Source organism: Terrapene carolina, unplaced genomic scaffold (genome assembly GCF_002925995.2).
Source record: "Terrapene carolina triunguis isolate 2854851 unplaced genomic scaffold, T_m_triunguis-2.0 Scaffold58, whole genome shotgun sequence".
NCBI lineage: Eukaryota > Metazoa > Chordata > Testudines > Emydidae > Terrapene > Terrapene triunguis.
Window position 1 is genome coordinate 20,070,444 of NW_020664409.1, and position 14,036 is coordinate 20,084,479.

A 14,036-nucleotide genomic window follows, 5' to 3' on the forward strand; every position below is an offset into this window, starting at 1 on the left:
ATGCTCCCAATACTTCTGTTAGTCTTAAAGATGCCACAGGACCCTCTGTTGCTTTTTATTAGTAATCCATGTTTAGCATAATTTTAAATACTACAATTTCCATATTGATGCTCTGTACTGTTTTTCAAAACTGTTTTTAAAGGCTGTTTTTAAAAGGAGAAGAAAAAATTATAAGGAAATTCCAAGAATAAGAAAATTCAACCCAATTTCTCAAAGGCAAAATAGCGAGTACAAACTATGAAATCATTTAGGAGAAAGGAGGTTTCCAAAGATATGCTGCATAACTATATTCCATCACACAGCTACATCAATTAATAAGTTTTAAATTAGGGCAGTTCTATAGAGATGTTCATTTAGGATGCTGGGAATACATTTTCACTGTATACCTAAATTCTGTAATTTATCTACCTGTATGTTTTGTCCACAATTATCTTTATAAAATAGGCCATTTTAAGACGACAAAAATTCGATTCTACGAGTTTCATTTCACTTTTACTTATGGTTGAATACACATGAAATGCACTCAATGCATGAAAATCACAGTGGATAGCAGCACTTGGGGAAATTAAGGAAAATTTGATCATTCACATTGTGATTATTTTCTGCACATTGATGAAAGATAGCTATTTCACACTTCTAAAAACCCTGTGATCATTCTTTAAAAAAAAAAAAAAAAGCCCCCTCAAACAAACAAAAAACACCAAACATAAACAAACAAAAAAGATGCATTACCCTTCTTTACACACAAAAATGAAACATTGTTATGGCAGCAAAAGATTTTGATAGCAATGAAAATTTGTAAACTGTATTTCAATCTTTTTTTTTGTTCCCAAAGTGCAAGATGCAAGATTCCCATAAGCTTTCAGTAGTGCTTTTCTTGTAAATAATCCTTCATTTTGTTTGGCAAAGGCAGTTTCTGGATCAGGTCTATTCTGGTATACTGACGTATAACAAAACGACACAGGTACTGTAAGGAACGCACCTGCATAAACCGAGATACTGGGTTTGTCAATCTCACCGGGTAAGTTGCAGATCCAGGCAATCGAGACCTTGAATAGCAAAAAGCTCCATTTTCAGAGTCCCTGATTGAATGTTCAATTAGATCAACAATAGAAGTATGTCCCTCCACATCTGGTTGTTCATAAAAGCTAAACCTACCATTTGAATGTTCAATTCTAGTATGAAGAGTTTTACCATGGGAGCGAAAACTCAGGCTTAAAAGATAACGGTCATCAGAGCTATCTCGAACAAGAAATGAACCATCGGGCACATTCGCCAGTTTTCCCTCTGCTTCCCAACGTGTGATAGGGCCCCAGTACCATCCTTGTTTTGCAAGTTTTTTCAGTTCCTCTGTGAGGCTCGTCACAACCATAGGACCACTATTTTGTACAGAGTCATAAACTCTTCCAACTCCTGGGGCAGAGTTAGGATCAAAATTCAAATGGCAGCGCATACTTTCAGCCACATGGGCATCTGTGCCATTCAGTCCATTAAAGTTCCTTTGGATTTGATTATTCTGCATCGGAGGTAGCAATGGTGAGAGTGGAGGGACATCACTGTGATTAACTCTTGGGCTTTGCAACATGACTCCTGTGGTACCAATCAACAAACCATTCACTGCCTGGTCCACAAAGATATCTGGAGCAACAACTACATCTTGATCCACCTGACCCTCATCTTCATGAAAAGCATTTCCACTCACTTGAGAAGAAACAGTTGAAACTTCCATGGGTGAGGAACTATCCAGACAGTAACTACGTGATCCTTCCAAAGGATACATTCCCTCATCTAAAGGCACAGTATACTGAATGTAGTCCTGAGGCATTAGTCCAATAACTACAGGCACATGTTCATCAATATGAAGATGTAGGTCCCCATTCTGGGATTCTGTACTTTTTAATGTATTGTTTTGTTCTTGAAACACACTATCTGACTGCAAGTCATGGAAGTCCTTTCGAACACCATTCAGTGCTGGGCTTGGGTTAGAGGAGTGGACCAAGGCCTTGACTTTCACTTCCATTTTGATACAAGTCTCTTCTGAGTTTGTCGATCGAAGGGGCCATGGTGTTGGACTGTAATGGTGGTTACGGAGGGATGTGGACCTTAGAGGTCTTTGAGCTCTCACATCTTTAAAGGTTATTGGAGCAGATGAGGAAGAAAAGGTATCGTCATCAGCAGAGCTTACAGATGGTGTGCTGCCTTTCCCTTTCTGCTTTTGTTTTGCTGAAAGCCTTCTTTTTAAAGTACCCATTAAGCTTTCACTTTTTGATCTATTTTTGCCACCTTTTTCATCTTCACTGTTAACTTCACAGCTAGCCAAATCTTTACCATAGCAGCTGCCAAACAAGGAGTCATCTTTTCCAAATTCACTTAATGATGGCTGCTGAACCACTACAAAGTCACTTTCTTCTTTGCTTTTATTTAAGTTAAAGGACTTGCGAATTGTTTTGAGACTAATTTTCTTCATTATGACAAGCTACCAAGTCTGGCTGATCAAAAACTCTTCTGGTATTTTAGCCTTAACACATGTAGAGCAGCCTCTGCTTCATGTATATATTTTATCCAGTCTCATTTAACTTCAAGAGCCATTTCCTGGAAACAAATAAAAAGACATTTAACTTCACAAAAGAAACATTTTAAATGAAAACTACAGTATTTAAGAGATGGGGACCAAATGAATGCAAAGCTGTACTTAGAAAATCCAGTCAAGTTCAAGAAATGACTTAAAAGTACAACATCTGCTTTTGAGTTGCCTGCCAGTTGTTCTGGTTTTAAAATCACTTTTTAGTTTTATATATAATTTTCCTCTCTCCTTTGCTATGTGAAAGACCAACCCAAACACAGGGGAAGCTGACTAATTGTTGAGGATGATAATGGGTACAACAAGCTTCCTACTCCAGGGCTAGATTGTGACTGGTCCTAACACGGCCATGAGGAAATTTTCCTGTGTAGACAAGCCCTAAGAGACCTTCACCCACTCTGTGCGCTCAGCCTCTTTGGTTCCCACATCACAGGTCCAGGCATGGGGGGTGGAGAGCAGAGAGAGCAAGGTGTGCCTACTCAATACTACCCCTTATCCTCTCCTTCTTTCCCCACCCCAAGAGTAGTGGGGAGTAGGTGGAGCCTTGACTCCATTCCCTCTCCCACTACCCCCAACTGAGATGAAATGGTACAAGGAGTGGCACCAGGTATAGGGCTACAATAAGTTACTTCCCCCCTACTCCCTACCCAGAGAATTCTTTCCCAGGGCTCCTCCTGAAGCAGCACAGCCTCTCCTTACTCATGAGCCATGCAGCCTTGTAATATGCCTTTATAATTTGTGTACCACAATTATATTCACTCAGTTACTAACAACCAATCTTAATTTTTTGGTATAAATTATTACAAATGGAGCTGCAGGATCATGCCCAAACATTAATTTCAGGATTTCTGTCACACTTCAAAATGCCTTTTAATTTAAAGAACACTTTAAGAAAAACCATGTGGCTACAAGAAGAGATAACCATGAAAAACATTTTCTTGTTATTAAGGAGCAGTAGTTAAGAGTGAAATGAGAGTTTCATTCACAGAATAAAACTTATAAGTTATAATAAGACAATATTAATAACAAAAACAAAACAGTCTCCTTCACATCTTATTACAAGGTAACTTTTTTTTTATATTTTATTTTATTTTATTTTTAAGGCAAATCAAACAAGGAAATTCAGAGATACGGGTATTTCAAAAAATTCCTTTCATTCACTTTTCAAAGGTTCTCCCAACTCCCTTTTGGGTCATTTCTTTAAAACAGGTGCATCCAGCAACATCAAATTTCACTTCTTTGAGAGACAATGTTAAGAAGGAGCTTTCACACGTCTGAGGAAGTGCATGTAGGAATTATAGAGATATTTAAAGGTGTTGTGAAAATACCTATATATGTATATAAGTAAAATACATAATGATATGGTATGGTATAATTTTTATTAGAATGAGTTTGTCATAGCAGAATTACTCATTGAGTGGCAAAGTAGGGAGTAGCTAATAGAAAACTACATTGGGGCCATGGGAGAGGGAAAGCTGTATATAGAATGAAAGGCCAACATGGGGAATACGAAGGAGGTAGCCACTTATGGAAGTGGGAGGCTGTCTGGTCCAGCTTACATTCCAACAGGGCTTGGATCTATGACTGGCTTCCAAGGTTTACAGGTACTTCTATTACTGAGCAATTCTTAAACATTTTTTTAAAATCTAAGGAAATACTCAAGCAAAAAAACACAATGAATCTATCATTTACAGCATTTACAAATTAAGTTTCTGGATTTCTTAATTCTCCCTGCGCCCTCCATTGTCAAACGTTAAGAATGTTTGTAAAATGTTTGTAAATTGTAAATTAAGGTTCTACTTTACAAAAATCAAACATATTTTAAATTATGCATATGCAGAGTACGATCACCCAAACTACCTTAACTTTGACCTCCTTGGAGCACCCTGAGAGCAGGCAACACACATCTGCAAAAACTTTGTGATAAAGTTTCACTAAGTTTAAGAATAAACTATTAATTTTGAAGCCTTTAATTAAAGGAATTGGTGGGAAGAGAGGAAAAGGTCATCTCTGAATTTTTCTTGGTTCTGAGTGCCACTGTGGGAGAACAGTAGTTCTTGTTTGGGTTGATTTAAACTGTGCATTAGCATACTTCTGATTATTTGAGGATTTTTGCAAAATGGAACCTTACCTTGGAATTTCAGGCTAACATATCTTGGGAAACGACAACATCATCAAATAAAACTAAAGTAACTACCATATTGTAAAGCAGGGATCGGCAACCTTTGGCCCGTGGCCCGTCAGGGAAATCCGCTGGCGGGCCAGGCCGGTTTGTTTACTTGCAGCGTCTGCAGGTTCGGCTGATCGCAGTTCCCACTGGCCACGGTTTGCCGTTCCAGGCCAATGGGGACTTCGGGAAGCGGCGTGGGCCGAGGGATGTGCAGGGCCGCTTCCTGCAGCCCCCATTGGTCTGGAACGGCAAACCACGGCCAGTGGGAACTGCGATCAGCCGAACCTGCAGACGCTGCAGGAAAACAAACCGTCCCGGCCCGCCAGCAGATTTCCCTGACGGGCTGTGGGCCAAAGGTTGCTGATCCCTGTTGTAAAGAATACAAGAGAACTGTGTCACAAAATGACACTGCTATATTTTAAAATGCTGTAGCTGCCAATATTCTCTCATGCTAGTCCAGAAAGAAAGATCTGCCACTGCAACTGTGAACACTATGTTTTAGCACAGAAACCTTCTGGATTATAGGTCTACAACTTTTGGTAGTTAATATATTTATCAGATTAATAAAGCATATCATGAGAATGATGGTCATGTCTTGAAGTTATAAAAACTTATGCAGTCATGTGCAGGATTAACCTTGGTATGTCCTAGGGCACCAGTTTAGTCACCCATGAACAAGCAAACGTGATCAGATGAACTATGGTCCTGGCCTGAAGCCCACTGAATTCAACTGAAATACTGAATTTAACTGAAACTGATTTCAATGGGCTTTTTATTAAGTCCTATTACGTATTGGACCATCTGCATTGAGAAGTCCAGTGACTTGGTTTAAGTTAAAAATTATATTGACCTAGCTACATCGCAGGGCTGTGAAAAATTTGGCACCCTAAACACCGCAGTTAGGTTGACCTAACGACAGTATAGATGCAACTAGGTTGATGGATGAATTCTTCTGTCAACCTAGCTACCACTTCTCAGAGAAGTGGATTAACTACATCAACAGAAAGATCCTTTCTGTCATTGTAGGAAGCATTTACACTGCAGCACTAGAGTGGCATTCCTGCATAACCAATAGCTGTTCCTCTGTAGTGTAGACACACCTTTACCCTCTCTGTCTCAATTCTTCCAGATGTAAACTGCTAATAATGCTTACCTCTGAGAAGTAGGTGGGCCTTATATTGAGGGCTGTTAGTAAAGAACTGTACAGACATCATACAGATGTGCAAGGAATGAAGCATTTAGGAACTCATTGGGACACTTCTGCATGCACAGATTTTTCCCACCTAGGGATGACAAAAATTAGTATATGTATTATTTCATGGAATGCATCTTGACATCGTGTTTGTTATAAAAGTAGCAGTTAACACCAGCAGGACAACTTCATTTGGAACTCTGTAAGAATTATAGTATTGCTGAGTCCCTGTACAGAAGTGCTTTCTCAGTAGCACCTCCTGCATAGTCAATTTTAATAAGATCTCTAGAAAGGTCTGCTGCTGTGAATATGCAGTAAATTATGCAATGGTGTTACAAAAAGTCTAGTGGACAATATAAATATTTTAGGAATACTTTGAGATCAAAGGAAGTAGAAAGCTAGACAGACAAAATGAAATGAGAGTGGAGACAGCCAGGGACCAAAGAAAGAAAGAAAAAGAAACACATAGTCCAAAAACTTTTATTTTAAAATCAGATTTTTACCAAACATAATTTAGAAGACGACATAGATAGTCAGTGTAAACAAACTGTCTCACAGCCCACCAGCAGATTACTCTGACGGGCCACAGGTTGCCCACCACTGATCTAACCTGACCTGTATAAAACGAGCCATAGGAATTCCCTGCTGTTTGAACCAGATCATGTATTTTAGAAAAACATACAATCTTGATTTAAAAATTGTTGTTAAGTTGTTCCAAGGTTAATTACTGTCACTGTTAAAAAAAAAAAAAAAACCTGCAACTTTTTCCAGCCTGAATTTGTCTAATTTCAACTTCCAGCCATTGGATCTTGTTATACCTTTGTTTGCTAGACTGAGTAGCCCATTATCAAATTTTTGTCCCCATGCAGGTACTTATAAACTGCGAACAAGTCACTAGAACTATCTCTTTGTTAAATGGACTAGATGGCACTCCTTGGGTCTTACCACTGCAAGGCATGTTTTCCAATCATTTAATCATTCTCAGGGCTCTTTGCTGAACCCTATCTAATTTATCAACATCCTTCTTGAATTGAGGACCCCAAAATTGGACAAAGTATTCCAGAAGTGGTTGCACCAATGCCAAACACAGAGGTGATATAACTGCCTTACTCCTACTTGAGATTCCTCCGCTAATACATCTATGGACTGAATTAGGTCTTTTGGTCACAGCATCACACCCATGTTCAGCATATTATCCACCATGACCCCCAAGTCTGTATTGGAATCACTACTTCCTGGGAGAGAGTCCCCCATCTTGTAAGCATGACCTACACTGTTTGTTCTTACATGTGTTTCTTTAAATGTGTCTGTATTAAAAGGCACATTGATTGCTTAAACAATCAATTTAGTTCAATGGCACTATTCATTTTTGTGACGTTATGCCTATGCATTAGAATTTGCAGGATCAGGACCCAAGACCTACTTTAAGCGGTGAATTTTCACAGTACTTTCATGAACCTTGATTTTTTTTAAAATGCAACCTTTCTATTTTTCTAAAATATTGAAGGGGAAAGTTAGAAATCAGACAGAAGCTACTATTTTTAGCTCTAGATAGGATTTCATGCAAAAATTTATTGTTTTCATAGCTGAAGTATAAACGGTTACTGTTTTTGCAGCTATTTTAATACACTGAGACAAACTATTTAAATTGTTGAATTGGAAAGGTGTATATTATACCATTTCTTGATCTCCTCATTCTTACCATTTTTAATTTTGTTTCTACATTTCATTGCATGTTATTTTCTTAATATTACTTGCTCTTTGTTCTGCTTTTACATTTTTCAATTTTAAGTTGTGTGCAGTACACAGGACTTAGCATTCATTGGCAGTATTCATGTGGCCTCTGAGACAGATGATCACAGGTTTGACTTTCAAAACCAAGATTCGGACTCATATCTAATGCTGACAGAGCAAAGTTAAGAAGTGAATAATGGACTGTTGATCTAATCGGGGATCAAAAACTGATGTCCTTTTCTGGTAACTGTGCTGTGTGTGGTGGGCAAAGTGGGAAATTGATGCTATGTTAATTTCTTGACAAAAGGAAGACTATCACCCAGTTTTTATAGACTCAGACTTCAAGGTCAGAAAGGACCATTATGATCATCTAGTCTGACCTCCTGCACAACGCAGGCCACAGAATCTCACCCACCCACTCCTGTAACAAACCCTAACCTATGCCTGAGTTATTGAAGTCCTCAAATCATGGTTTAAAGACTTCAAGGTGCAGAGAATCCTCCAGCAAGTGACCCGTGCCCCACGCTGCAGAGGAAGGCGAAAAACCTCCAAGGCCTCTGCCGATCTGCCCTGGAGGAAAATTCCTTCCCGACCCCAAATATGGCGATCAGTTAAACCCTGAGCATGTGGGCAAGACTCACCAGCCAGACACCCAGGAAAGAATTCTCTGTAGTAACTCACATCCCACTCCATCTAACATCCCATCACAGACCATTGGGCATATTTACCTGCTAATAATCAAAGATCAATTAATTGCCAAAATTAAGCTAGTCCATCATACTATCCCCTCCATAAACTTATCAAACTTAGTCTTGAAGCCAGATATGTCTTTTGACCCCACTACTCCCCTTGGAAGGCTGTTCCAGAACTTCACTCCTCTAATGGTTAGAAACCTTTGTCTAATTTCAAGTCTAAACTTCCTAATGTCCAGTTTATATCCATTTGTTCTTGTGTCCACATTGGTACTAAGCTTAAATAATTCCTCTCCCTCCCTGATATTTATCCCTCTGATATATTTATAAAGAGCAATCATATCTCCCCTCAGCCTTCTTTTGGTTAGGCTAAACAAGCCAAGGTCTTTGAGTCTCCTTTCATAAGACAGGTTTTCCATTCCTCGGATCATCCTAGTAGCCCTTCTCTGTACCTGTTCCAGTTTGAATTCATCCTTCTTAAACATGGGAGACCAGAAATGCACACAATATTCCAGATGAGGTCTCACCAGTGCCTTGTATAACGGTACTAACACCTCCTTATCTTTACTGGAAATACCTCGCCTGATGCATCCCAAGACCGCATTAGCTTTAACGGCCATATCACATTGGCGGCTCATAGTCATCCTGTGATCAACCAATACTCCAAGGTCCTTCTCCTCCTCTGTTACTTCCAACTGATGTGTCACCAATTTATAACCAAAATTCTTGTTATTAATCCCTAAATGCATGACCTTGCACTTTTCACTATTAAATTTCATCCTATTACTATTACTCCAGTTTACAAGGTCATCCAGATCTTCCTGTATGATATCCCGGTCCTTCTCTGTATTAGCAATACCTCGCAGCTTTGTGTCATCCGCAAACTTTATTAGCACATTCCCACTTTTTGTGCCAAGGTCAGTAATAAAAAGATTAAATAAGATTGGTCCCAAAACCGATCCCTGAGGAACTCCACTAGTAACCTCCTTCCAGCCTGACAGTTCACCTTTCAGTATGACCCGTTGTAGTCTCCCCTTTAACCAGTTCCTTATCCACCTTTCAATTTTCATATTGATCCCCATCTTTTCCAATTTAGCTAATAATTCGCCATGTGGAACAGTATCAAATGCCTTACTGAAATTGAGATAAATTAGATCCACTGTGTTTCCTTTGTCTAAAAAAATCTGTTACCTTGTCAAAGAAGGAGATCAGGTTGGTTTGGCACGATCTACCTTTTGTAAAACCATGTTGTATTTTGTCCCAATTACCATTGACCTCAATGTCCTTAACTACTTTCTCCTTCAAAAATTTTTCCAAGACCTTGTATACTACAGATGTCAAACTAACAGGCCTATAGTTACTCGGATCCCTTTTTTTACTTTCTTAAAAATAGGAACTATGTTAGCAATTCTCCAGTCGTACAGTACAACCCCTGAGTTTAGCAAGAATTTTTAATGAGTCAGTAATGGGCTTGCAATTTCATGTGCCAGTTCCTTTAATATTCTTGGATGAAGATTATCTGGGCCCCCCGATTTAGTCCTATTAAGCTGTTCGAGTTTTGCTTCTACCTCGGATGCGGTAATATCTACCTCCATATCCTCATTCCCATTTGGTCAACATTGATACTTTTAAACTTTCTAAATATCAAAAACTGTGTGTTAGCTCAATGTTTAGAGATGAGAGTGATGGAAAGACCAAGGAGTGTCTCTAAAGCACTTGTTTGATGATAAATCCCTGCTTACAATTACATTTCATGACCTGACAGTTAGCCATCTTTAAATCCATTTAATGTGTGCCAAGTTAATCTGTATGGTTGTAGTTTAAAATTAAAAAGTCATGTGGTACCAAGTCAAATGCCTTAGAGATGTCTAAGTATAATATATTAACACTATTGCCTTTATCAACCAGTCTTGTAATCTTATAAAAAAACAGGTATTAAGTTAGTTTGACAGGATCTATTTTCCAGAAACACATGTTGACTGGAGTTGTTATGGTGATGCTGTATTTAAAATATACCATGAAAGCTAAAGAATTCATAGAATATCAGGGTTGGAAGGGACCTCAGGATGTAATCTAGTCCTACCTCCTGCTCAAAGCAAGACTAACACCAACTAAATCATCCCAGACAGGGTTTTGGCAAGCCTGACCTTAAAAACCTCTAAGGAAGGAGATTCCACCACTTCCCTAGGTAACACATTCCAGTGCTTCACCACCCTCCTAGTGAAAAACTTTTTTCCTAATATCCAACCTAAACCTCCCCTACTGCATCTTGAAACCATTACTCCTTGTTCTATCATCTGGTACCACTGAGAACAGTCTAGATCCATCCTCTTTGGAACCCCCTTTCAGGTAGTTGAAAGCAGCTATCAAATCCCCCCTCATTCTTCTCGTCTGCAGACTAAATAATCCCAGTTCCCTCAGCCTCTCTTCGTAAGTCACGTGCTCCAGCCCCCTAATCATTTTTGTTGCCCTCCGCTGGACTTTTTCCAATTTTTCCACATCCTTCTTGTAGTGTGGGGCCCAAAACTGGACATAGTACTCCAGATGAGGCCGTACCAATGTCGAATAGAGGGGAATGATCACGTCCCCCGATCTGCTGGCAATGCCCCTACTTATACAGCCCAAAATGTCATTAGCCTTCTTGGCAGCAAGGGCACACTGTTGACTCATATCCAGCTTCTCGTCCACCGTAACCCCTAGGTCCTTTTCTGCAGAACTCGGTCCCTAGTCTGTAGCAGCGCATGGGATTCTTCTGTCCTAATCTGCATTTGTCCTTGTTGAACCTCATCAGATTTCTTTTGGCCCAATCCTCTAATCTGTCTAGGTCCCTCTGTATCCTATCCCTACCCTCCAGCGTATCTACCACTCCTCCCAGTTTAGTGTCATCTGCAAACTTGCTGAGAGTGCAATCCACACCATCCTCCAGATCATTAACGAAGATATTGAACAAAACCGGCCCCAGGACCCACCCTTGGGGCACTCTGCTTGATACCGGCTGCCAACTAGACATGGAGCCATTGATCACTACCCGTTGAGCCCGACGATCTAGCCAACTTTCTATCCACCTTACAGTCCATTCATCCAGCCCATACTACTTTAACTTGCTGGCAAGAATACTGTGGGAGACCGTATCAAAAGCTTTGCTAAAGTCAAGGAATAACACATCCACTGCTTTCCCCTCATCCACAGACCCAGTTATCTCATCTTAGAAGGCAATTAGGTTAGTCAGGCATGACTTGCCCTTGGTGAATCTATGCTGACTGTTCCTGATCACTTTCCTCTCCTCTAAGTGCATCAGAATTGATTCCTTGAGGACCTGCTCCATGATTTTTCCAGGGACTGAGGTGAGGCTGACTGGCCTGTAGTTCCCCAGATCCTCCTTCTTCCCTTTTTTAAAGATGGGCACTACATTAGCCTTTTTCCAGTCTTCCGGGACCTCCCCCGATCGCCATGAGTTTTCAAAGATAATGGCCAATAACTCTGCAATCACATCCGCTAACTCCTTTAGCACCCTCGGATGCAGTGCATCTGGCCCCATGGATTTGTGCTTGTCCAGCTTTTCTAAATAGTCCTGAACCACTTCTTCTACACAGAGGGCTGGTCACCGCCTCCCCATACTGTGCTGCCCAGTGCAGTAGTCTGGGAGCTGACCTTGTTCATGAAGACAGAGGCGAAAAGCACTGAGTACATTAGCTTTTTCCACATCCTCTGTTACTAGGTTGCCTCCCCCATTCAATAAGGGGCCCACACTTTCCTTCACTTTCTTCTTGTTGCTAACATACCTGTAGAAACCCTTCTTGTTACTCTTAACATCCCTTGCTAGCTGCAACTCCAAGTGTGATTTGGCCTTCCTGATTTCACTTCTGCATGTCTGAGCAATATTTTTATACTCCTCCCTGGTCATTTGTCCAATCTTCCACTTCTTGTAAGCTTCTTTTTTGGTGCGTGTTTGATTGTTTGAAAAGTGTGAATTGGGAGTGTTTTGTTTTGTACGTGTTTGAACAAGCATGACATATACTTGCTTATTTAAAATATTTCAGAGCAGTTTCAATTAAATCATTATGTGTCAAAATGGTTTAAATAGGACATCTGCAGGGCCGGTGCTACCGTTAAGGCGAACTAGGCGGTTGCCTAGGGCGCCAAGATTTGGGGGCGCCAAAAAGCAGTGACCCAATTTCCCCCCGCGGCAGCTCCCCACCCCCACCCCCGGCCCGGGGAGCCGTGCGGCAGCTCCCCACCCCAGCTCACCTCTGCTCCGCCTCCTCCCCGAGCACGCCACCCCCGCTCTAATTCTCCTCCCCTCCCAGGCTTGCAGTGCCAAACAGCTGATTGGCACCGCAAGCCTGGGAGGCAGGAGAAGTGGAGCAGCAACAGCGCGCTCGGGGAGGGGGCGTAGCAGAGGTGAGCTGAGGTGGGGAGCTGTCGCACGGCTCCCCGGGCGGGGGGGGGGAAGCTGCTGCGGGGGAGTGGGCGCCTCAGGGCGGGGGGGAGGGGGAGAGCTGCCGCAGGGCTGGGGGGCGCAAGGTAGAAGTTTCACCTAGGGCGCGAAACTTCCTTGCACAGGCCCTGGACATCTGGCACGTCTGTCTAAATTGTTTACATGTGAGACTGTCAACAGAAAGTTTGTGTATTTGTATTATAGAGCTTTTATTCATTTTACCTATTTCACTTAGGTTAACTATAGCCATTTCCTGAGATAAACACTGTTTACAGTGCTGCCAGAAGCCATTACTGTGTAACAGGCCAGCTTTGGAAATTAGACACACACTTTTTCTCCTTAAAAAAGTTAATACAAAAAGCAGACACACCCATATGTGGCCAAACTTGAACAATTACAATTCAAATGATAATTCTGAAGTACTGAATAGAAACAAAAACAGAATCAGAAATTGACACAGAGCCATTCTTTAACATGTATTTATAGAATTTACGCTTTCCTATAATTAGGGCTGCAAGTCTGTCACAGAGGTGAAAGAACTCACGGATACTGTGTCTTCTCTGTTTGTCCATGTGGAATGGCACTAGGTGGTTTGCCCCACCAGCCCAGTGGTGAGCGTGGCACTGAGGGGAGGGACAGTGACGTGTTGGAGAGCCAGACTGCTCTGCACCCACTCCACAGTGGCAGCTCCTGTGTCTCACAGGACTGGGCCCAGCTCCCCACTCCGTGTTGCAACCTGGCACACAGGGTTGCTCAGCTGCCCTTCCATCATGACAAGGCTGCAACCTGGCCAAATTTGAATGAGTGGCATTGTAACCTGGTGAGTGTGGAGTGGGTTTGCTCTCAATGCTCAGGCACAGCCTCACAGGACCCGCTGCTGCCCGGAGAGAGACTGGGGTAGGCTCTCTCTTAACCCTTGGACCCAGCCCCACAGGATGGGAGTCACCGCTGCAGGGTGAGTGCAGGGCAGGCTCACGCTCCAGCTGCCTCCCCCTGCCTAGGCTGGAATCAGGGTTTCAGTGACTGTGCAGAGGGTGCTGTTGCAGGTCATCGGTGCCCCCCAGGCAAGGGAGGAAGAGGAAGCAGTGGTTGCAGAGGAGGAGAAGGATGCTGGTCTACTATGATTTTGAAGAGGTAGGGTTCAATTTCATTTATCAGTTGCCCTTCCTATAATTAGATGTTTTAATTAATTAACTTGTCCATTTATTTCCATCAAATGGAACATGAAA

General features: G+C 41.6%; 1 protein-coding gene across 1 annotated transcript in view; it reads right to left on the reverse strand.

Annotated features, from left to right (window-relative positions):
• Positions 1-12: 12 nt before the first annotated feature.
• The window catches only part of SOCS6 (suppressor of cytokine signaling 6), a 40,439-nt gene continuing 26,415 nt past the window's right edge, over positions 13-14,036 (reverse strand). The window contains exons 2-3 of the mRNA XM_026647327.2: positions 5,905-6,034; positions 13-2,592 (exon numbers count right to left, since the gene is read on the reverse strand). Of these exons, the coding sequence (XP_026503112.1) occupies positions 863-2,467 (1,605 nt within the window). The 5' untranslated portion in view covers positions 2,468-2,592; positions 5,905-6,034 and the 3' untranslated portion in view covers positions 13-862. The remainder of the gene's footprint in view (positions 2,593-5,904; positions 6,035-14,036) is intronic.